Here is a 25,805-nt window from a genome sequence, read left to right as displayed (position 1 = left end):
ATGTGGTTTCGCTCTTTCTGTACATCATTTGTTTTTATCCTTGACTTATCTGGTGTTTGCTTAAATTGATAAACTGTCATCATATCTTAAAACTTTTAGTTGTATTTTGTGAAATTATATCATTTTTCAGAACACTATTTGAAAGTATGCTGAGCTTTTGTTTCCGAAGAGAGCAGTAAGAATTGTTTCGTTATAGCAGGCATCATAATGCTAACCATTATCCGCAATTAGACAAGACTCCCAATAGGCAAACGAGGTAGGCACATGTATGCTTGAGGAGTTTTGCTGAGATTGATAGGGTTTCCATCCAATCGAATATCCTCTAGCGCCTTACGGATATAAGTCAAATTTTTAACGTTGCAGAAAGTATCTTCATGCATCTCCAAAATGTTGTTATTCTAAAAGAGATGATAATAAATTATAAGACAAAATATAACATATGCCTAGTATTGATTAATAACATAGTGCATTTTGCCTCACCCCCATTTTTATTCTTTTGTTCTTTCTCTTATCCAAAAATGCATGTTAGGGATCATTATGCATTGAACACTTTCTAGACAGTGGGTATTAAATCATTGAAGCACAAAGTAGACATGTGCTTGCCCTAATGGAGCTTACATTTCAGTAATAGAAATGTAAAATAAGAAAGCGAGAAAACAAATTTAAAGAAAATGTTATATCTAAAAATGATGAGTAGGGAGAAGGAAGGGTGGTCACTGTGGAAAGTCATCTTAAGAGGTAGCAATGGAGCTGAGAATGGAAAGAGCCAAGGTAGGAATATTGCAGGGAGAGAGAACACCATGTTCAATCTGAGTAATTACCATGGAATGTTCAAGAATGGGAAAAAAGTCAACATGGCTGAAGTCAATAAAGTGAGGGAGAGACTGAGCAAATCTTAGGGAGATACGCAGGGCCCAGAAATATGTATTTAAAAATAGCTTTATTGGATATATTTTACATAACGTAAAATTCATTCACTTTAAGTGTGTGTTTCAGTGGTTTTTAAGATAGTCATGGAGCTATACAACCATCACCATAATTTAATTTAGAACACTTTAAACATCCCCCCAAATCCCATAGATGTTAGCAATTACTTCCCCCTCACCCCCCACCATTTTTCTCTATCTCTAGCCCCTGATGACTTCTAATCTACTTTTTGTTTTTATGGATGTTCCTACTTTGATATTTTATGTAAATGAAATCACATATCATCTTCTGTGACTGGGTTCTCTCATTTCCAATTGTATTTTTAAGGTTTATGTATTTTGTACCGTGTATCGGCACTTGTTTATTGCCTGATAATATTCCATTGTGTGGACATAACCACATTTTTACCAATTCATCAGTTACAGAAATTTGGATTGTTCATACTTTTGGCTTTTATGAATAATGCTTCTATGAACATTTGCATACAAGTTTTGTGTTGACAGATGTTTTCAGTTCTCCTGGATATATGCCTGGGAGTTGAATTGTGGGTCATACAGTAACTCTATGTTTAACATTTCAAGGAGGTATTGGACTGTTTTCCAAAGTAGCTGCACCATTTTAGATTCCCACCAACAATGTATGAGTGTTCCAATTTTCTCTGCATCCTAACCAACACTTGTAATTATCTTTTTTATTTTTGCTGACCAAGTGGATGTGAAGTGGTACCTCATTGTGGTTGAGTTCATTGCTAGTGTATTGAGCAATTGATATTTTATATTGATTTTATCACCTGCCACGTTGCTGAACTCATTTAAGTTCATTTTTTTTTAATTTTTTTTTAACGTTTATTTATTTTTGAGACAGAGAGAGACAGAGCATGAGTGGGGGAGGGTCAGAGAGAGAGGGAGACACGGAATCCGAAACAGGCTCCAGGCTCTGAGCGGTCAGCACAGAGCCCGACGCGGGGCTTGAACTCACGGACCGCGAGATAATGACCTGAGCCGAAGTCGGACGCTTAACTGACTGAGCCACCCAGGCGCCCTGAACTCATTTAAGTTCAAATGGTTTAGTGGATTACTTTGACTTTCTGTATAAAAGATCTATGGATCAATTTGGGGATTATTTCCATCTTAATATTAAGTCTTCCAAACAATGAATATGGGCTATCTTTCCTTCATTTAGATCTATTTTTCCTCAGATAAAATTACATACATTGAAGGTTTACAGCATAATGTTTTGATACATGTATACATGGTGAAATGATTACCACAATCAAGCTAATTAACGTTTCCATCACCTCATATGGTTACCTTTATGTGTGTTCTGGTAAGAACACTTAAGATCCACTACTGTCAACAAATTTCAAGTACACAGTATAGTATTCTTAACTATAGTCACCATGCTGTATTCCATTATATCTCCAGAACTTAATACATTCTGAATAACTAAAACTTTTTATTCTTTGACTAACATGTTCCCATATCCCCCAGCCCCCAAGCCCTGGCAACCACCATTCTACTCTCTTCTTTGAGTTAGACTTTTTTAGATTCTACATGTGACGTCTTATAATATGTGTCTTTCTGTGTCTGACTTATTTCCCTCAGCATAATGTTCTCACCCATGTTGTTGTAAATGGCAGATTTTTTTTTCTTTTTTGAATTTTTTCTTTTTTTTTTTAAGTGTATTTATTTATTTATTTTGAGAGAAAGAGAGAGCGAGCTGGAGGGACAGAGAGAGAGAGAGAGAAAGAGAGAGAATCCCAAGCAGGCTGAGCACTGTCAGCACAGAGTCCGATGCAGGGCTCAAACTCATGAACCGTGAGATCATGACCTGAGCCAAAATCAAGTTGGAGGCTTCACCTGGAAGCCTATATCTGGCTATATCTGGAAATGGGATTGATTGCTGGATCATATGGTAGTTCTGTTTAACTTTTTGAAGAACCTCCATACCATTTTCTAGAATGCCTGTACCCCTTACATTTGCACCAATAGCAGACAAGGGTTCCCTTTTTTCCACATCCTTGTCAACACTTGTTATCTTTGGTCTTTTTGATAATAGCCATTCAACAAGGTGACATCTCACTGTGGCTTTGATTTGCATTTCCCTTATGATTAGTGATGTTGAGCATCTTTGCATATACCTGTTGGCTATTTGTATGTTTCCTTTTAAGAAATGCCTATTTAGGTACTTGGCCAATATAGTCAATATTTTATTGAGTTATTTGAGTTGTGCATATATTTTGGATACTAACCCCTTATCAGATGTATAGTTTGTAGATATCTTCTTTCATTCTATAGATTATCTCCTCTCTCTGTTGATTGTTTCCTTTGCTGTGCAGAAGTCTTTCAACAATATGTATTCCATCTATATATCTTGTACTTTTTTATGAAAATTATTCTTAGGTGCTTTATTATTTTGTGATTAATATAAAATGGAATTGTTTTCTTAATTTCATTTTCAAATTGTTCATTTATAGTGTATACATATACAATTAATATTTGTATATTGATTTTGTTACCTACTACCTTGCTTAAATCATTTATTGGATTTCTTTTTTAACTCATTGTTAATTAAGGAAAATGTTGTTAAATGTCCACATATTTGTAAAATTTCCCGATTTCCTTTGTTATTGATTTCTATTTTAATTCCATTATACTCAGATGTACTTTGCATAATTTCAATTCTTTTCAATTTGTTGTGGCCAGTTTTGTGGCCTACCATATGATCTATCCAGGGAAATGTTCGTTGAACACTTGAGAACCATGTATATTTTGCTGTTGTTGGCTAGAATGTTCTGTAGGTGACTGTTAAGTCTGGTTGATTTATAGATCAACCAGATGCTGCTAAGATCTTCTTGAACTGTTTCCTAGTTGATCTTATGAGAGGCATTCTACCCATTATTAAAAGTGAAGTATTGAAGATCCAACTTCTTGTTGAATTGTCTATTTCTACCTTCACTTCTATTCATGCTTCACACAATTTGAGGCATACTGTTTATAATCATTATTATAATAATGTAATAATGATTAATAATAATAGATAGGAATATATAATTATACATTGTTAGGTGCATATATGTTGATAATCATTTTATCATTCTGTTGAATTGACCCTCTTCTCATTACAAAGTGTCCATCAGGAATAACAGATTTGGTGCCTATGTGCTATACTATTTTCTTTGATAGGTAATAGGTACCTGCTGTTAATAATAATTGTGCCTCACATGTAAGAACTTACCGTGTTCCTATAACTGTGGTGCAGGGAGGTTCAGCTATTTTATCCAATCTTTAGATAGTGTTGGGAGTAGAATTTCATCCTGGGGAATCTGCTTTTGCCAGAGCCTTCATTCTTAATTACTATATATATATATATATATATATATATATATATATATATATACATACATATATATATATATATATATATATATATATATTTGGCAAACATTTGAAATGAATCAAAATTGGAGATTTTTATATAAGCATTAAAAATAAATACAAATGGAAAACAATGTAAATTAAAATAGTTAGGCGTGTGTAGGTGGCTCTCTTCAAGCGTCTGACTTCAGCTCAGGTCAAGATCTCGTGGTTCGTGGGTTTGAGCCTCGCATTGGGCTCTACCCTGGTAGTGTGAAACCTGCTTTGGATTCTCTCTCTACCTGTCTCTCTGTCTCTTCCCCACTTGCATCCTCTGTCTCTCAAAAAAAAAAAAAACAAAAAACAAAAAAAAACAAACAACTTAAAGAAAAACAGCTATATACTGCATGTTGATAAGGTGGTCATGAGAAGAGAAATGTTTTAAAGGGTGCACTTAATGATGCCCTTTTAAACCTTAGAGTAGGGTATGTGAAGCCAATTACTTTTTATTTTTTAATGTCATATTGTATATACAAATCCATTGTGTTTGAATGCAACATCAGAGACCCATTTACTTTGTAGGGTCAGTATTATCACAGACAACAGTAATAATCTCTTAATCCAGAGAGATGGAAGTCTGTCATCCCTCAGCAGATAGGAATGTCCTAGGATTGAATTTAATTCAATACATAAAACCTAAAATCAAAAGCTAAAATTGACATTTTTTTTCCTCCTGAAAGCCAGGAATTAAATTAAAAATTTCTTTCCCCCTTTTTCTCTTCCATTTCTAATTCTCACACATTTCTTCAGGAGATAAAGGTTTTGATTTTTTTTTTTCAAAAGTAATTTCATGTGCCAGAAAGGTGTATTAGGATTTAATAAAGACTGAAAATCTTTAGAGACTATGGTTATCAGAAATAAATCAGTATAGACAGAAGCATGAATATACAAAGACCTTGCACTCAGATAGAGGGTGAGAGAGTGAATAAAGGGAGAAGAAGAAGAAAAATGGTGACTGTGTGTCAACAGGACATTATAAACAGTTTTTGCATCCCAGCTTCCTCCTCTTTGCTTTTGTTTTCCATGGAGCTATTGAGCGTACCTTACTAGTAGAAGCTTACCTGGAGGTGAAGGGCCCGTAGGTTTTCTGGGAGTGGCAGAGGGATGTGGTCCAAATTGTTATCGGTGAGGTAGAGATGATGGAGATCATACATATCCTGTAAACATTCCAAATGTAGGGACTTAGTGGAAATTAGCGGTGCCACAGTTGTATTTTCCATTCCCTGTTCTTTCAACTACTTGTAAAATAACACATGCCCGTCCAGGTCTTGTTTTGCAAGGGTGAGGCAGATTAGTTCTCTAGTTGCTAGACAATTCAAATGAGTTTTGTAAGAATTAACTGTAAACAAATCTTTCTTGATGAAAGTGTAAAGTGTTTCTGGATCTGTAGGAAGAACCTTGCTTTGTGCACTCTAACTTCTTCAGTTTAAGCAAGGCAGTGTCTTCCCATGGAAGATCTTCTGCAATAAGGTTTTGAAGATTTGGGTAAGGCGTAGGAAGAAGGTCCTTTATTTTTTATGGATAGAGAAAAGATTTTCTCTCCAACAATATCCTATTCTTTCTAGTTCAAATAACAGGAAATGGGCAGTGTAACAAGATAAAAAACAAAAAACAAAAAACATTTAGACAATAAGAGGTCTACTCTAGCCAAATACTACAGAATAAACCGTGACTCACCATCACCCATGCCAACAAAAGCTGAATGGGGAGACTGAACTTTGACCCTTGGCAGACTACATACAATAAGGTGTCCTAACTCCAATGCCTACCAGGGTAACGTTATGGGAGAGCTAGTGGAGAAATGGAACTTTTGCCGTTGCTTAGTGCTAATGGGTCCACACAGCTCTCTGTCCTCTCCCTGGGAATAACATGGTGTCTCTTCAAGTAGTATTTTAAATTTGTTTGTTTGGCATAGATTTAGAAGAGCAGCTTGAACAAAGAGAGGGTAAGAAAGCTGGTTGGTGAGTGTTCTCATACTCTATGCTGTTATTCTAGCCTCAGACTTGCTTCTTTCATTTAGAAAATAAAATTTCTAAGATTAACTGAATCCATCCTTTTTACAAGGTGACTTAGAAGACTTCTCTATTCAACGCACCTCCCTCACCCTGCACAAGTAGTTATCCTTTAAGCCATGTAAAATATTCGCCTTGAGCGGAGTTCCTGGGAAATACAAATTGTCTGGCTTACACCATTTCTAGGTGCGCATTGTAGACTGGTGTTCCAGGGAGCCACCAACTCCTTATTCTCACTCTGCTTTCTGTTCTTGTTGTTTGACTAGCCTCAGAACTTACCAGAACACAATGTTTCTCCAAAACTTGATAAGTAGTACTTAGAGGTTTTGTTTGTTTGTTTGTTGTTTTGTTTTGTTTTTAGTAGTTAAAAGTCTCATAAAATTGACACTTTCCTTATGGAAATAAAAAAGCTAGTCAATGACAGCAAATGAGGTGGAAAGATTAAAGTCTTCCATATCCAAACTTAAAACTCACTTTAAACGCTTCTTGCTTTATTCCTTTCCTCCCCAGCCTATTGTTGCTAATATCAATAAATGTCAAAGTGTTTGGCAATTCTGGGAGCTGCCTTATTTTGTTGTCACGCAGGACAAGCTCTCGGAGTTGAGGTAGCTTTCTGAATGCATCCTCATCAATCTCAGATATTAGATTTGATGTCAGATCAATTCTTTTTAAGTCATCTAGAAGGAAAAATGAAAGAAGTAGTTAAATAGTGTTGAATATGTTGTGCTCGCATAAAAATATGAATATAAATTAACAATGAATTTAATTATCAATGGACAATTAATAAAATAATTATTTCTAACTACTTTACATACAAATTTAATTGCTTCCACCCAGTGCTATACATACTTTTTTATACACTTATAAGTAAGCATAACTTTAGGGGTGCCTGGGTGGCTCAGTCAGTTAAGCTGTGGCTTTGGCTCAGGTCATGATCTTGTGGTTTGTGAGTTCCAGTCCCGCATCAGTCTCTGTACTGACAGCTCAGAGCCTGGATCCTGCTTTGGATTCTGTGTCTCACTCTGTCTTTCTGCCCCTCCCTGACTTGCACTCTGTCCTCTCTCTCTCTTTCTCTTTCAAAACTAAATAAACATTAAAAACTTTAAAGGGGCGCCTGGGTGGCGCAGTAGGTTAAGCGTCCAACTTCAGCCAGGTCACGATCTCGCGGTCTGTGAGTTCGAGCCCCGCGTCGGGCTCTGGGCTGATGGCTCAGAGCCTGGAGCCTGTTTCCGGTTCTGTGTCTCCCTCTCTCTCTGCCCTTCCCCCGTTCATGCTCTGTCTCTCTCTGTCCCAAAAATAAATAAAAACGTTGAAAAAAAAATTTAAAAAAAATAAAAAAAGAAAAGCATAACTTTAACAAAAGTATTGACACATTATATTTAAGATAACTTGTGCTTTCCCTATATTCTTCATAAGCTTTGTCTAGATTTTACCATTTAAAAGGTTTTCCTCACTGATGCCAGATTGCTGTATTTTCTAATAGTCATAGATACATTAGCATTAAAATACAAAGGCATTAAAAAGAAATTCTCAAATGATCAAACCACTTTATAAAGACACTTTATAAAACACTTTATAAAGTTTTGTAAAAACTTTTCTAAGTTGCCAAAATTATTAAGTCAGAATGTAGGCTTTTATGCATCAATCATAAAGCAACTGTGCTTTAATGGGAGTCTATTCAAACAACCCAAATCCTAGTAAATATATGACCATGACATTTTACTCAATGTCATAACATGATAATGAATTTTAGCCTATAAAATATACACACTTATGATTCTATTTCTTGAAAATAGCTCATTTGAAAATATCAACTATGTAGTTTCACAATGACCTTTAATTCTTCATCATTTTTAATATAATTAAAAATACCTTCAAATATTTAAATAAGAAAAGAGTTGTTTATGGGCCAATTTTCATATCCAAGGTTCATTTTTAGTACCAACATTTTATAGTGCAAAAATTTTGGAAAAGTCTGTAAAGAAGAAATGGTATTAATGCTGTCATCCATACTTAGGCTTGCAAAATCGTTCTTGTTGATCTTTTTAATTCTGTTGAAGCGGGAATAGAAATAAGCCGTGTTCTTGGGCAGCGGTGGAATAGCATCAAGTTCATGGTCATCACAGTATACGGTGGTACTTATACATGTACACAGAAGGCAGGTTGGAAAGTCTACAAGGTAGAGGCAAATAATTATGTGTAAGTAACAAAAGGAATTTCCAAGAAATAATGTGATTAGATGTTTGTTAAATAATATTACGGTCTCATATAGACTACCCTGGGATATTTCATATTTTATCACATAGTTTTCTATAAATAGAAATTAAAGTCAAACGTACCAAGGAAAGCTGCCATGATAATTAGTATATTCTTTGTAATGTTGTAAATTTTATTTCAAATTACTGAGTGGATAAAGTGTGGTTGTTGCTTTTATGCTTATTAGAAATTCTCTTTTCGGGGCGCCTGGGTGGCGCAGTCGGTTAAGCGACCGACTTCAGCCAGGTCACGATCTCGCGGTCCGTGAGTTCGAGCCCCGCGTCAGGCTCTGGGCTGATGGCTCAGAGCCTGGAGCCTGTTTCCGATTCTGAGTCTCCCTCTCTCTCTGCCCCTCTCCCGTTCATGCTCTGTCTCTCTCTGTCCCAAAAATAAATAAACGTTGAAAAAAAAAAAACTTAAAAAAAAAAAAGAAATTCTCTTTTCGAATGTAAATAGTAAGACTGTGGTTTTCATAAAGTTAAAACATCACACATAATATTTTTATTAAGTCTTTGGTTTAATAATTAAACACCTCACTGAAACAAAATCTGCTTCAAGAAAAATGACAGAGTAATGATCATTAATATTAATTCATTCAATATATTTATTGAATTCTTTCTATGTAAATGACACTATGCTAGCTGGTGAAATAGTGAGGAGCACGAGGTGACACAGTTCTATTTTATGATCTTCTATGTAAGATCATATATGTTTAATTTCCCTGCTGAAAACTTTCTGCTGGATACTTACGTTTCCCTCTATTGTGTGCGTATCTGCATGTTTTTATTTGTAGAATGCTCTACTACTCCTTAGAATGTTAGCTATGTGGTAAGAATATAATGTATTCATTTGAAGTATTGGCTTAGGATGTTAATCACACAAATAAATAAAGTGGGAACTGTGAAAAATGTCATGAAATATATGAGCATAAAATAGGGGAATCTGACTCAGTCTGACAGTCATGGTTCTCTGAGGAGGTGATAACTGAGTTGAGATCTGCAAGAACAGAAGGAGTTAACCATGCAAGTGGGAGGAAAGAGTACCCAGGCAGAGGAAGCAGCATTTGCAAAGGCCCTTCACTTTGGAGGGACTAAAAGATGGTCCATGTGTCTATAGCACAGACTACATTGAAATGTATGGGGCAGACCATGCAGAGGCCTTATAGGCTGTGCTATTACAGGTTTTGTTCCTTATCCTAAGGATGGGCAGGTCATTACATGATCAGATTTGCACAGATTAAGAACACACTCTGCTTGAAGTTGTCGTAGAAGACTGAGGGAGGGCAAGTGGACAGAGTGGAGATGACTTGCTGTCTAGATAAAAGATGATAGTTGCTTGCTTGGGGTCATGGTGACATGTTGAAAAGGCAACATATCCAAAAGGTATTTGTGAAGCTGCGTTATGTCTCAACATATTGATCTATATTTCTCTATCACATGTGTGCACACACACACACACACACACACACCCCTCCTTCACTCTCTGTTTAGGGGTCATGTAGAGGACAGTGAGCTTCAAAGGAAGATAGAAATGCAATGACCAGAAGGAAAGGAGCAAGATAAGATGGGGAGATATTATGGAGGCCAAATGGAGAGAGAGAGTTTAAAGGAAAAGGGAATAGAAAACATTCTAAAGCTGCTGAGATGTCAGGTAATTTAAGGACTGAAAATGTCTCTTGGGTTAGTTACTGCGGTGGTTATATACAACTTCAGTAAGAGCTACCGAGTGATGGGGCTAGAAGCCAGATTAACAGCCAATTGAGGAGGGAGTTGAGGGTGAGGAAGTAGTTACAGCAGATATTGACAATGCTAGTGAGATGTTTAACTGTGAAGGAGGAAAGAGAGATGGTGATAAGTATAAGCAAATATATATGCAGTGTGTAAATTGACTGAAGCAGGAGAAATCTGTAGAAAGAGATCCAAAGTAGAATTTGAAGATCAAAAGGATCCTGAGAGGGCGGTAAGACATGGACTCAAAGCCACAGTGGGCAAGATCGCATCCTGTATTTGAGAGGACAGTCTATCTGTTGGGAAAGGAGGACAGGGAGATAAGGTGCGTGCAAGTCCATGTAGGTAAAGATTACATCTCAAAACAGAAAGACCAAGAGCTGCTCACCAGAAGATTGCATTTTCTCTGTTGAGCAAGAGGCTTGGCTCTCTGATGAGCTTGAAGAAAAAAGGGAGGAGGAGGAGAAGGGTGGTTAAGATGTGAGATGAATGGAGAATGTGAAATAGCCATGAGCGAAACTAGACGAAAGTGATGGAAGCGCTTCCTTGCAATCGCTCAGTGATCAGTTCATCCCAGTTTAGCTGGGACTTTCCTGGTGTTAGCCTTGAAACCCCCCCACTATGGGACGCCTCACTCCCAGGCAGACCCGGACATTTGGTTGCCTTCGCGGAGGGATCTACTTGTGCTTTGTGATCAAGAATTATTAGTGCGCTTACTAAGGTCTTATTGTTATCATTAAGTAGGGAAATTATTTACAATAACAGCTCTGGGAATGAAAACTATTTTAGGAATGGAAATCTAGGAAAGAAAATTTAAGGGGAACTATAAAATATTGAACACTTGCTAGTTTTCAATTCATTATAAATTAATATTTACCACATATGTATATAGTTTTTTTATTTTTTTATTTTTTTAATTTTTTTTTATTTTTTTTTAACGTTTTATTTATTTTTGAGACAGAGAGAGACAGAGCATGAACGGGGAAGGGGCAGAGAGAGAGGGAGACACAGAATCGGAAGCAGGCTCCAGGCTCTGAGCCATCAGCCCAGAGCCTGACGCGGGGCTCGAACTCATGGACCGTGAGATCGTGACCTGAGCTGAAGTCGGACGCCTAACCGACTGAGCCACCCAGGCGCCCCTATATATAGTTTTAAAATAAGTATTTGATTCTTCTATATTTTCATTGCCTTGCTAATTTAGCAGTAATTGCTTAAGGTAATTTATATATATTCACACCAGTTATATTTTAATTCTAGCTTTTCCACTCATAACCCAAGCTTATTTTATATGGCTTCAGAAAATTATTTTTAGAAATTTGTATTCATAGTAAAAAAATATGATATTTTGATTATTAATGCTCTAAATAGTTCCTTCCAAGCTATTTAGCTATGATGCATGTATAAGATTTAAATTTAATTTTAAAGTTTAGAATTTCTGGTGCTGATTTTTCTGTGGAAATTAAAATGTGAATTAAAATTTTAACTTCATCGCTTCTCAGCCTTTTGGCTAAGGTCAAGTGTAAAATTTTAACTTCATTACTCACCCTCAGACTACTTTGCAGATAATTTTTTTTTTCTAAAGCCATATATTTTTTTTATGGGTTCAAACCTGACATTATTGAGCCATAATTTCAAAAACTAAACACAATTTTCAAAATCTAAAGCTTTTGAAAAGATTGGGCATTATGTTTTTCTGTTGTTCCTGGCTTGGCTGAAAGACCTGAGTATAGGTAACAGTGCCAGATCAGTCAACGTCTGACGGATCTGAAATAACTTAAAAGTGAGTAACGTTCTATACATGTTTAAGTTCCCTGCTGAAAACTTTCTGCTGGATACTTACGTTTCCCTCTATCGTGTGCGTATCTGCATGTTTTTATTTGTAGCGTGCTCTGCTACTCCTTAGAATGTTAGCTATGTGGTAAGAATATAATGTATTCACTTGAAGTATTGGCTTAGGATATAGGGGTCGCTATTTGCATTTCAGCACAGCTAAGTACCACGGCCATGATCTTGCACAACTTTTATCCTATGTTGGAGTTTTAGTTGTCCTATTTGTAAAGCGGAAATAATACTACTTAGTACAGAGTATCATTCTGACTCTTCAAAGGGTTGATATACATAAAATGTTTTAGCAGTTGGCATATAGGCAGCATTTTACAAAAGACAATCTTTTACATCACTTACTGGTGAACAGTTAAAACCCGGTAGAGGCAGAGAGTAGGTTGGTGCCTACCAGGGGCTGGGGAGTTGCTGCTCAACACATGTAAATTTTCGCTTATGCAAAATAAGTCAGCTGTTGAGGTCTGCTGTACAACATAGTGCCCATAGTTAGCAAACCTGTATTGTACACTGAAATATTTGTTGAGAATTTTAAAAAATAAGCTCTTTTATCAATAGTGGAGTAACGAGAATAACATTTATTATGTTACTGTGGGTCAGGCACTAAATTCATTCATTCAATTCTTACAACAACTCTATGAAGAAAGTTGTATTATTTGTTATCCCACATTTTGGATGAGGAAACTAAGGCAAAATATAGTGAATGTCTTGCTCAAGATTGTGTTCCCAGTAGGTCCCAAAGCTGGGATTTGAATGCGCTCCCCTGCTTTCTCTCTCAGTATGTTCTGTACAGCCTTTTGTCATATTACCTATTACACATTATTGCCTCTCCATTTGTTTACACGTCTGTCTCCCTGTACTAGAGAAAAATATCCATGAAAACAGCAGTCCGTTTTACGATAAGTTTCGTAGCTCCAGAAGTTTCAGTCCAGAGACACTCTCTGTACTAAATAAACCTTTGAACTCTGCTCATTTTTGTACACCCCCTCACTATGCCATTCTCTGTGTGTGAAACTATTCTGGTGGGAGTCCACTTGAGTGCCTCCAGGGGTGACACGGACGAATTCTAACAAGAAACATAGATCATAGAATCACATCTAGCCTCAGGAACTCCTAACGGCCGTGGCTTAGGTCACCGTCAGGCTGTACAAGATGGAGTTCAGGGCTATGGAATGCCTTCCTCTCTGCTGCTCCCTAGGACTGAGTGAGAGAAGAAGACTGTTCCAATAAGTACACAGACAAGAATCAGAACAGGCTTGCTTTAAACTCAGTGTGTGACACTAACAGCTGCGTGATCTCCGACAAGTTCCTACCATTTTTGAGCTATTAACAATGAAAAGATTAATCCTCACACCTTTACACGCAGGTGGTGGTAGACAAGTGAGAGAATATGAAGTGCTGAGCCTTATGGCCCACAGGTAGTATGTGCCCAGTCAATGTAAAATATTAGTATTATTGCCGTCAACCCAATCAGCTGTCATTACCTTATCACCCTGAACTGCTGTGGCCTCATCTGTCAGACATCGATTCTCATCTTGCTAACAGTATACTCTTTGTTCTAGAAATGCATTCCACCACAAAGATTTTGAGTAACGATGCTAGGCCAGTATTTCGTCCCCAGATTTGGTTATTTGATCATTTCTATCCTGCCAAAGCTTATTTAATTATTAAATTAATTATCAAAACTGCTTTTTATGAATTATTAAAACTCCTTTCTATTTGAATGCAAAATACATATCTCCTGCTTCAAACCTAGCCTGTAGCAAAACTTTCTCTGTGAGTCATGTGCACTGCCTATGGCCTTGGAGCTTGACGGTGTTGCGGTATGACCAAGTGGACTTCATTCACATCAGCTTTGATGGACCTGACCTTCATTGGTGTGTGGGCCCAGAACCCCAGTGAACTCAGGCTCCTGTGGGGAAGAGCCATCGATAAGTCTAGGGGTGGACTCTTCCTCCTCTTCTTCAGCCTCCTCTGGCTGTGGGGGTGGGGTGAGAAGCTCTCTGTTCCCAGAAGGCATCACTGTGGCTATTTCAATCTGGAAAAGAAACAAAATTTCACCAGGAAGCCTCAACCCCCCTGTGTGGTAGGGACACAAATTTTAAATGTATCCATTTTTTTTTGCCACAAGAGGGCACTGGTGTTCTGAAGTTCAACACTACAGGACAGCTTGCCAGGGAGGGCACATGTGGTTCTAGTTATTGTTATTGTTGGGTTTAATTAATTTTGTTTCTCAAATCTTAGTAATAATTTCCAATGCCCATGGTTTTTTTTTTGGGGGGGGGGTGATTATCTTGCTCTTTAAAACATTCTTATATGATTATTTATTTTTTAAAAACCTCATTTATTGTTTTATAAATACATAGCATTGCAAGAATGCATTATTGTTGTGGAAGATTTAAATTAATCCAGGAGTGTGCAGAATAAAATCCCAAAGTCCCCTTCACCCTGAAACCCTGATTCCACTCTGCTTGAAGATAATCACTATTAAGAAATTAATGTGTATGCTCCGGTCCTTTTCATCCTTAGTTTCCTAGATTCAAATATTCTGTTTCTTTACAATTTACACTTCCAATAGTTTTACTGAGAAGTGTCCTTTCTACTAAAATGAAAAAAATATGTATGGATATATGAAAACGATATGATTTTATCATGTGCAATTTCTCATATACTTTCAATTTTAATTTGAGTAACAAGTATTACCAACAATATTTGGGTTTGTTAAAATTGGCCTTTGTGAGAGTTTTGACAATAGAAGGCATCTGTTAAAATTGAAAAAAAAATACTCAAATATTTTTTCAGAGATTATATTTTAGATTATACATGGTGTTCTTTTCTTGCATATTTTAGGTAATGAGTTACTACTGCTTTTAAGAACACCATTTGCATTTAGAATAACTGCTTACTCTCAAATCCCTCCCCATGTCTCAACGTCTATTCCTTTACATTACTTAATAAATATCTACCTTCCTAACAATCTTATAACCTTAGGCAGGAAATCTGCTCAAGATAGTTCATTGGCAACATGAAGGACACACTTTGGGAGTCTACTTTCCTGATGGCGTCCAGAAATCTCAGATTCCCCTTTTACTACCCTTATATGGCTGCTTGATTCTTCCCACCTTTCTTCTTTATTCACACTTATTAAATAAGCAAAAAAAAAAAAAAAACCACAAATTACCTTTTAATGTATTTAATGTCAAATGGTATGCACAATATTACTTTCATGTATGAAATAAGTATGTAATTAGACCAGATATTTTGGTATTTTAGATAGCTGTTTCAGGTAATCGTAATACACTTAAAATTAGATACATTTATTATTTAATGTTATTGTTAATAAATTTGAATGCGTGGCTTCACAGATGAAAATTAAAATTACTCTTTTAAAGGAACACTAAACTTTTTTGTCAGTTCACACTTCTGAATTGTGTCTTTTTCTGTTTCTGGAGAGTCTGTCCCTTTCAGCCCTTCCTCCCTGTATTGTAGTGACTCCGCCAGTTTCCTGCCTATCCAAGCCCACTACATGGTACACTCTGAGTTACATATTTTATCTTTGTAACTCAAGGCTGTAGCGTAATAGATGATCAACAAGTACTTATTAAATATAAGCTTGCTTGTCCAAACTATATCTAAGCCACAGCTTTATATTTAACTTCAGAGATTTTACTGATAAGAATCATGAATGTGTTAATGCCCACTTTAATGCATTTTAAAGCATGAAATCAAACCAAAAGCATCTCATACTGTATTTGGTGCATTAGGAAGCCATACATGAAGATATTGTAACTCTTGGCCAGAAATCTCCACTTGAGAAGATTGGGCACACGTCCTTAAGCAGGGAGACATACGGTTTCCATCTGCAGGATCAGAATGAAGCAGATTTAGAAGGAATAGATCTGCAGAGACCAAAAGGAGGCTCCAGGAAGAGCGGAAATTGAGACAGATGTTTCATGGAATGGAGGCAGCCTAAAGGGAGAAACACATTCCAGACACGTCGCCTTGAATCTTTAGCTTTGTAGGAAAAATGTTTGCACATACTTTCTACAGATAATTGTTTTTCCACTGATTTGATGCGAAGCCGTAAGATCTCACTTGCCATCCAGTATAATGAGGCAAAAAACAGCTTTTGTGCTTATCAAAACCCGTTTTGTTCATGCTTACTTGCTAATAAAATGTGAACGTTGAACGTTGAACAATTTTGAAGACCAAGGGAAAAGAGTGCCTTTTCAGTTCAGCAAAATTACAGAACTATAAACTCAAAGTGCTGCTCATGGTAAGCTTTTCGCATTGCAGACCCATTTATTATCACTATTGAATAGAAATGATTTAAGCTTCTGTCTTTTTTCCTCCTTTCTTTTAACAATTTTCATGCTGCGATATGAAGTTGTGAGGCAATGCGTGCAAAGAAATGTGGCCAGGGAAGCACAGCCACCTGGCTCTCCATGTGGATGACTTTTATGCTTATCCTGCAGAAACCTAAATTTGGGAATAAACACAAATAGCCAGAAAACATCCCTGCCCCTTTTTCTTAGGCTACAACTGGCAACACTCAAATGCAAATATAACTGAGCCTGTGATAGAAATCTTCATTCTTCCCGAATATTCCTCCGTTGTTTTCCTTTTACCTCCTTGTTTTACTCTGACCTGTTGTTTTTGTCTGTTTGTTTTACTGTGTTTTTTTTTTTTTTTACTGAATTCTTTTGATCTGTTTATTATGTTTACCTGGATTTTACAAACACAATAAATACAAAGGGTCACTCCTGCACATGGCCTCGAACTTAGCCACCACTGTGCTTGCATATCTTTTTTTTTAGGTTTATTTATTTATTTTGAGAGAGAGAGAGAGGGAGAGAGAGAGAATTCCCAACCAGGCTCCACACTGTCAGCACAGAGAGCCTGATTCAGTTACATTTCTTGGACCAGGTTATGTGTACTGAGACTTTTACCAGCAATATTTATCTCATTATCAATAATACTGCAAAAGTTTTCAGACTTTCATTCTCCAATAATCAGAAGAGGTGTCCACAGAAAAATCTTCTAAAAGCACTCAGCACCATTTTAAGTGATAACATTTGGTTTTAAACAAATTTAATCAAATCCACTTGTCTCATCCAAAAGCACATCTAAATGACCTGGAGGAACATTGTTACCATTGAGTCTACTTAATGTATTTGTCTTAAGTTCATGGTAAAAATATGAAAAAAGAAGTGTGTTCGGAAACAATAGCCACACTTCTCTTCCTAATTGCCTCCTTTGCCAGGAACCCCGTCACTACAGACTCTTGCTGAACATGCTGCTTATACTTGTTTAGGATGATGGAGAGTCATTTGCTGCTGCTAAGCATGTGTTTCAACTAAAAAAACATAATGTATATGTGTGTGTGTGTGTGTGTGTGTGTGTGTGTGTGTGTTTTAATATTTTGATATCTTTTGATCTCAGCACTTAAACTGAACTTAAGTTTCCAAAGAAACACTTAATGAAAATGTCACTGATGTGTGACGGAAAGAATGCTATGAAAGAATTCAGGATACTCAATCGATTCCTACCTTCATGAATGGATGAAAAGATCACTGAATGAAAGAGTGAATTTGTAAATGATGGAAGTTTTGCCAGTCTTAACGGTTACCTAATCAACCAGAATGAATGTCTATGCCAAACATTACATTTAAGTAATGATCATTATGTCCATTTTCCCTGTCAGTATTATTTTCTAAACATCTATCAATACCATTATTTTTTTTTTTTATGTCTACCATTATGGCCAGAATCTAAGTCGCTACCTGTCTTGCCAGGAATACAGCAATAGTCTACTTACAGGAAGTTGGCATCTCCTCCATTTTATGTTCACTCTCTAATGAGAATAAGCTCTTTAAAAGACAGAACTGATCACTGCCAACCTCTGCTTAAAATCTTTAAATGGCATCTTATTGTTCTTAATAGCCACAAGGCCAGTGGCCTTGCAGAAGCAAGGTAACATATTGGTTTGACTGGATGAACTTGACTCTGGACTATCTGTGAGATCTTGGGTGAGGGACTTTGCCTCCTAAACCTCAGTTTCTCTACCTGTAAAATCCTGGTATATATAGTATATAGTACAGCTGTGTTAGGATGAAAATGTTAATACACAGAGTAAGTGCCATGGAAATTTATTATTAGTAGTATTTGCTATTTTTATTTTTGCTGTTTTTATTTTGTTTGTTATTATTTTTTTAATTTTTAAAATGTTTTTATTTATTTTTGAGACAGAGCATGAGCAGGGGAGGGACAGAGAGAGAGAGGGAGACACAGAATCCGAAGCCAGCTCCAGGCTCTGAGCTGTCGGCACAGAGCCTGACGCGGGGCTCGAACTCACGGACTGTGAGATCATGACCTGAGCTGAAGTCGGACGCTTAACCAACTGAGCCACCCAGGCGCCCCTTATGTTTGTTATTATTAATAAAATAAATTCAAAACTCTCTGCCTTACAAGGTCCTGCATGGCTTTGCCCTTCTAGTGTTGCCTTCTTCCATTTCATACAAACTCTGATCTTTTTCTGCATTGCCCATCTTTAATTCCTTATGCTCCTTTTTCTAGAAGACATTTGCATGTGCTAGTTGTTCTGCTTGGTATTCCCTCCATCCCTTAGCTTCTCCCCCAATATTATTTTATTTTATTTTATTTTTTAACAGCTTTATTGACACTACAGTAAATCCTGAAAGACAAAGAAAGCAAAAGCATGTGCACACTGAGATCCCTGGTGACTCATTGATATTCACTTAAGAATGAAGATATAATTGTTCCTATTGCAATACAAAAAAATGATGCATATGTTAGTGTAAATACTGATAGGGTCAGGGAGAGGGTCGCAGTGAGGTCTCCATTCCAAGAAGTCACTTTAGATTGTTCTCATGCTGTAAAACTGACCTTAAAAACACACAAGAAAAGACTGTTTCACCAAGGCTTTGAGAACAGCTTCCTGACTCTTGACTTTTTAGTGATAATAGTATAGCTAAAGAAAAAGTAAAATGAAGAGAGTGACAGCCTCAAAAAATCAAGTTCAGGAAAGAATGATTTGTTGTTGTGTCCAGCATTGTTTGGAGGAGAGAAATATTAAATTTGTTGGCCATAAGCAGCAGTCACTAAAGAGATCATCTCTGGTATGGAGAAGAGAAGTTTTACTGGATCTCATAATCTGCTAGATAAAAATAACTGGCATGGACTGAACATTCACTATGTGAGAAACTGTTATGTTCTTCCCATTGATTCACATGTAATTATCAGAACAGCTCTTTGTAGAAGGTGCAGTAATTGTGCACATCTAATAGATTTGTAAACTGAGAATGGGAGATGGGAGGGCTAAAATGAATTGTCTGAGGTCACACAAATAGTAAGACCAGGCTTTCAATCTAATTAGTCCTGCCACAAGACTGCTTGATTTACTTAATTTTGAACCTGTATTCAGCCAAATAAGTTTCTGCTGAATAATCTTGTTTCTTAGGAAACTTCATTCTGAGAAAGAGGGGATCTGGATCAGGGAAGTGAGCCTTACCACTGGGAAATGGCTTCACCTTATACATTCATAAATGGACTATCTTGTCAAAATTTCAAGCCTCATATAGTTTTTGCTGGGCATCATTCATCAACCTACAATCTGATTTGATCATCATTGATTATGTTAGTCAGTTGCTGATCCTGAAGGCGAAAGACAATACCAAGGCCACATTGCCTTGTGGGAGCTCTTGACAGTCATTCAATCCTCCCCTGAAATTGACAAGTGTGAGAAGCATCATATAATATCAATATAGGTGGATTGTAAAATTCAAGCAGCATTTATTGTAATTCTAACTTTTTTGAGAAATAGGTATTATGTCAGAATGAAGCTTTAGTCTGGTTAAACTTGATGGCTAAGACAATTCCATGCATTCACCACAGTTTCATTTTCCTCCTGGGCATTCAGCTAAAGTTCATTCTCTACTTTCCTTGAATCTAGATCGGGTCATGTGGTTCGTTCTAGCCAATTGAATGGGAAAAGAAGTAATGCACCACATCTGGTCCAAATTAGTGAAGCGCAAGTATACTTTCTCCATCTGTCAACAGAAGATACTAGTGTGACCTTGAAGTCCCAAGGTGAAGATGGTGAAGTTCTAGCATGAAGGAAGTTTGAATCCCTAAATAACTACCTGGAGGACAGTAAACCTATTGACCTGCATTGGACAGTCATGTCAGCAAGATATAAATTTTTATTGTGTAAAGCCATTGGGATTTTGGAGTTGTTTGTTACAGCTGCTAATGTAACTTGCCTTAACATAGATCTTTTAAATTTTTGTTTTCTTATCCATATCTTAATCATACTGAGGGAACAAGTTTTAATATTGTTATGGGTTGATTTACCTGGCACAGATCACTGAAATTCGAAAACATAAATGCATTTTGTGTGCGTGTGTCACTCAATCCTCTCTGATTTCTTTCTTACAAACAACTGTTCTTTGATTTTGCTTATTTGGTGGAATACTTACTGAAATGGTATACTACCACATTTGAGTGAATTCACAATTATTTCAATTCACTTATTTTTAAAGCTCAGTGTTTTGTTAACTAGATTAAATCAGATTTTATAAATATATATTAGGAATAAATCTCTACAAGTCCAATATCAAAATTAGTTACTGGCTTTCTATTTACTTCAAAAAAGCATAAAATCATATTTGATATTGACTTGCTAGGATGTATTTATGAAAACATGTAAATTATTTCATGCTTTTAAAAAATCTATCCTAATAGATGGTGATTCATCATAAATTCGTAACTCTGAATGGTAGTGCTTCTTTGTGTTTAATGCGATGTTTAGGTGAAAATTGTAATGCAAGAGAGATGAGAGTTGATGATTTGAGGGTTTCATTTAATAATATCCTCTCTAGTCTGTATCTCTTCTGGGACCACAGCATTTTGTTGTTCCCATGTTTATTTACTCATTTCCTTTCCTTATTGTCAGAAAGTGGCGATATTCCATTTTTAGTTGCCAGAAAAAAATTTCTACTTTAGTTTTATCCCAGTTTATTAAGGACTCCATTCACCACCATTCCATTAGGCTCCAGAAAAACTTAATAGATTTTCAATATCTTAGTTCTCACAAAATTTATCCTCTAGTTCTAATTGAATGTCTCCAAATAATATTGGAACTTTGGCAAAGGCTTTAGAAACATTTTAGAAACATTATCTAATAATAAAGTCAGTTCACATTCCCTTTCCCCTTACCTCCCTTATTCCCCAAGTAGGGATGCCAGAAGGAGAATTTAGTGTAGGCTGAAATCAGTAATCTCATGAGGATAGGGGGAGAGAGAGAGAGAGAGAGAGAGGTGAGAGAGAGAGAGAGAGAGAGAGAGAGAGAGAGAGTCAATCACAGTAATTGAAAACAAAGAAGTTGGACTGAAAACCAAGAGATTTGGAACCTTATAAACTCTAGCTTTTTTTTTTTTGACAGAGCAATTTAGTAATATTTTAAGTTTTGATCTTTCCTATCTTGACACAAAGCAAATTATTCCTTCTAGCACAGACTTTATTGATTCACAAAGTATAATAAGCCATGCCTTTTAATACATAAAACTTATCTGCATAAAATTGCTATTCACTCATGGTGATGATGATGATGATGATGATGATGTATATATTATCAGAGGGTAATAATAGACATTTTGAATAGGAAAACGTGCAGCAGGGAGGACCAGATAGCTAATAGCCAATTAGCTATTAGCTAATAGCCAATTAGCTTTGAAATAGATAATTATTATGTTATTTATTTCTACTGTTTAGTTCCAGTGGTAAAACCTTAAAAAATTTTTACAAATTTAGAAACCTGACTTTATCTTTTAGAGGCAGAATTTGTTTAAACAAATGCAAAAACTGAACTAGACCAGAATGCTAACCTGAAGGCACTTACTGCCACCAATATATCCCCTGTAGCCTCTGTAGTCTCACCTGGGAACCTAATCATGATCAAAAGATTGTTGTTGACCATAGCACCAGAACAAAAGACAATAGGTAAGTCAGCTTTGTAATAGCATAAGGCGAAGGAGGTGCTGTTTTTCTAGGGATCAAAATCTTTAAGTTTGTTGATGGCCATAAGTTTTTACTATTAGTTTCAGGATTGAATCATCCTGCCAATTGAAGGCTGTTAAGTAGTAGTTGATTGGCCTTGAAAATATTTGATTTGATGATCTTCCTTACTTCTGTCAGTATCAGAATGTACTGATCCTTTTCAATCTCCTTTATCTCTCTCTATATTACAGATTCAGTATAGTTTTAGTAGGAGGATTTTTTTTTTAATTTTAAATATCCTGGGTTTGATTTCTTTCACATTTAATACTTTAATCAGAGTTTTGATATCATAACTCCAAAGATAATAAGATAACTTATGAGAAAATTTGATCCAGCCTCAATACCTTATATATTTATTTTCTTTGTTATTCTTCTCATATGTTAAGAAATGGAGTGTATAATATATATTTGCATCCATACCGTTTACCTCTTTAAAGCCCACACTGAATGTGAGCAGAGAGACTGGCATGATTCACTGTGATTACCCTTTAGATCTCACTTATTTGCATCTCATATTGGCTGAGTTGACATCAAAAGCTAGTAATTTTACAACCTAATGAGGGACAACATTACCAAGCAATAATTCTTGAACTACTTCCATGCCTGTGAGTGTGTACCTTAACAAACATAAGGTAAGCCTCTCTATTCCTAGCAAACTCAAGACCAGTTTAAGCAGGACTTGTCCATATGAATATAGGAAATTGGGGAAGATCTAGTGAAAATTAGGCATATTGAAAGAGAGCTAATCAAGACAATAATAAGTCACTTTCAATCTCAGGTTAGAAATTAGTATGATGGGAGAACATGGTCAGGGTAGGATTACCCAACTCTAAAATATAAGATTTCCAAACTTTTTTTGAAAGATGTTATTTCTGGCATATTTATAATTTACTATTTTTTTTTAAATATATGTCATTATGTGAGATGCCACAAGGCAAAATCTACAGGAGTATGTTAGAAAAGCAAAAGTTTGGACTGGAAAAAAAATGAGAAGGCATACATTGCATGGGCACCAAAAATGTAAAATAATTTAGAAAAAATAATTTAGAAAAAAAAATTTAGAAAATAATTTAGAACTATTAAAATAATTTAGAAAAAAAAAAAAAAAAACAACAAACCAGCAACTGACTCACACTTCCCAGCTGAGGGAAGTCAAACACTGGATCTGGGCCTATCCCAAGAGATTCTGATTTCAGTAGTCTGGGGTGTGGCCTAGGCGTTAGGATTTCTAAAAGCTCTAGTAGTGATTCAAATATGTGGCCAAAGTTGAGAACCCCCACACTAAAAGGGAAATGTACTTCACTGAATAGCATGTAGGAGACAGAAATACTAATTAAGTCCTGGAACTTTGAAAGTTTAGTGAATTCTTGATGAGAATGTGGTAGAAGGATTGTTTTTCACTAGGCTCCCGGGGCCAGAAGCTTCACAAACATCCATACAGTTCCAGTTCAAGAATCTGCTGAGGTTGATTCTCCAGCTGGGAAAAAAAAAAAAAAAACAAAAAAAAAAAAAACTTGGGGAAGAAGGGAAAGGTCTCTGGGAGGTAAATTTCTTGAATTCCATAGCAGAAAGCCATGGATAAGCCACTGGCATAGCTTTCAAGCTGGAGAACCCTACTGGCTGAAAATTCTTGTTCACAAGACAATCTGTCACCTGACAGAATACACAATGCAGAATCAGGTGCCAGAAACCCAGAATTCAGCAGGAAATTAGACACTCAAAGGCTTTGAGTATGCAAAAAGAGGAAGAAACTTTGACCTGGTAACTGGGCCGGCCGCCATTGTATGTTTTAAAAAGATGCTGGAAAACAAAAATATCTCAAATGCTACTCTGAGAAAAGAGCCATTATTTTAGGGAGTGTTTCCTAGTTCAGTGCTGCTCAAACCACAGGTGCATCAGAATGACAGAGGAGTTAAAATCGCTGATTCCTGGCTCTCTCTAGAGTTTCTGACTCAGTAGGTCTGGGTTGGGACCTGAGAATTTGCATTCCTGACTAGCTCCCGGGTGATACTGATACTGCTAGTTCAGAAACTACATTTTGAGAAAAGCTACTCTGAGAATGGTAAAACTGTGCCATAATTGAACTCCTGATGGAAGATTTCTCCCAGTGTTTGAGCTCAAAATTTGCAAACTAGGGACAATAAACACCAGCTGACCAACATCTGGATGAGGCTAAACCAAGGTTTTTTGTGTTTTTTTTTTTTTTTTTCCATCTCCTGATTTTTCTTAAGTAGCTCCAGGTCTCTTCTTGAGTATCTGCCAACACTATGTACTGGTCTGGGGGAATACCCTTTTGCTTGGAATAATTAATTTTGGAGACTCGGGATTAATTTGTTCTTTAAATCTGATGGGGGTTAGGGCCATTTTTGTGATAATACTGCATGCACACTTAATGCTTCATTCTCTTAAAATATCAAAGTCATGGGAGACTGTAGTGAACTACTAGCAAAGTATGTGCTTCTGAAGGAACTACACCTGTATCTGGAAGAAATCAGTCATGGTGTTACCAAGAGAGTCCAGCTTGGCCCAGGTAAGATGAAGAGAAGCAAAAAGAATTAGGAAAAGGAAGTTCTTTGGCTTTTTCAATCAAAGTCAAACAATGCTGATTTTGTACTGTAATCTCTTTGGATTTAAACAAATTCAGACTTTAATTTGCAGGAGATGGATATTAATCTTTGGTCCTTTATTTTTCCACACAAGCTTCATAGAAGTAGGGGAAATATACACAGATTTGTGTTATCTTTATGTTTCTGGATTTTTTTTTAATGTTTACTTATTTTGAGAAAGAGAGAGAGAGAGAGAGAGGGAGTCAGGGGAGGTGTAGAGAGAAGGAGACACATAATCCAAAGCAGGCTTTACGCTTTGAGCTGTCAGCACAGAGCCCGACATGGGGCTCGAACTCAGGAACTGTGAGATCATGACCTGAGCCAAAGTTGGAGGCTTAACTGACTGAGCTACCCAGGCGCCCTTGGAATTGTTTTATTGGAGTATACTTACTCAGAATTTCATTTCATTTCAGAGTCTTTCCTAAGCTCTATTATTAATGTGGCTTGATATAATTTTAGGTAGAACATACAAGTGAGAGTGAGATATCAATCTCAGGTGCAGGACGGCCTTTGAGATAAATTAACTGATGCTCTTGGATCATTTCAGAGTTTTTGGGATCAAAATCTACATTCTGCCATTCTGCCATACATGCCTAAGAGTGCTGACTGTCATGGTGGTAGGTCTCATAAAGATGGGAGTGTGATTGTCCTAAAAATGGGAAGAGCTATCTTGAACTTAACAGTTAAGCCTAATGGCTTGAAGGCCACCATCCTGGGAGGTGAGTGCATCTTCTGTTGGCTCTTTCATTCACTCTTCCTGAAAAAGAATGACTAGGCTAATTGGTGGATGGCAGAAGATACTAGGACTGAGTGGTTCACCCTCCCTTTTGGGGAGAATTGTCTGCCTGTCAAGAACATACATTGCTTTGTCCCTCCATGCACTACGATTTACTGAATCAGGCACTAATCTGACGACTGTGGTTAACCACAGTTTTGGGTTAATAC

At 36.6% G+C, this 25,805-nt stretch overlaps 1 protein-coding gene and 1 long non-coding RNA gene across 2 annotated transcripts in view; one reads left to right on the top strand and one right to left on the bottom strand.

The window, feature by feature from the left end:
• The window catches only part of LOC121040644 (uncharacterized), a 26,764-nt gene extending 6,349 nt beyond the window's left edge, over window positions 1-20,415 (top strand). Inside the window, exon 3 of the long non-coding RNA XR_005795388.1 lies at window positions 20,150-20,415. This is a non-coding gene — a long non-coding RNA (uncharacterized LOC121040644). The remainder of the gene's footprint in view (window positions 1-20,149) is intronic.
• Window positions 1-25,805, bottom strand: part of EPYC (epiphycan) — a 36,242-nt gene continuing 10,437 nt past the window's right edge. Inside the window, exons 3-7 of the mRNA XM_040491254.1 lie at window positions 14,047-14,215; window positions 8,369-8,527; window positions 6,830-7,032; window positions 5,405-5,500; window positions 1-398 (exon numbers count right to left, since the gene is read on the bottom strand). Coding sequence (XP_040347188.1) covers window positions 228-398; window positions 5,405-5,500; window positions 6,830-7,032; window positions 8,369-8,527; window positions 14,047-14,215 — 798 coding nt within the window. The 3' untranslated portion in view covers window positions 1-227. The remainder of the gene's footprint in view (window positions 399-5,404; window positions 5,501-6,829; window positions 7,033-8,368; window positions 8,528-14,046; window positions 14,216-25,805) is intronic.

This window comes from Herpailurus yagouaroundi, unplaced genomic scaffold (assembly GCF_014898765.1).
Source record: "Herpailurus yagouaroundi ecotype Mexico unplaced genomic scaffold, PumYag 182, whole genome shotgun sequence".
NCBI lineage: Eukaryota > Metazoa > Chordata > Mammalia > Carnivora > Felidae > Herpailurus > Herpailurus yagouaroundi.
This window is presented reverse-complemented; position numbering and strand designations above follow the sequence as displayed.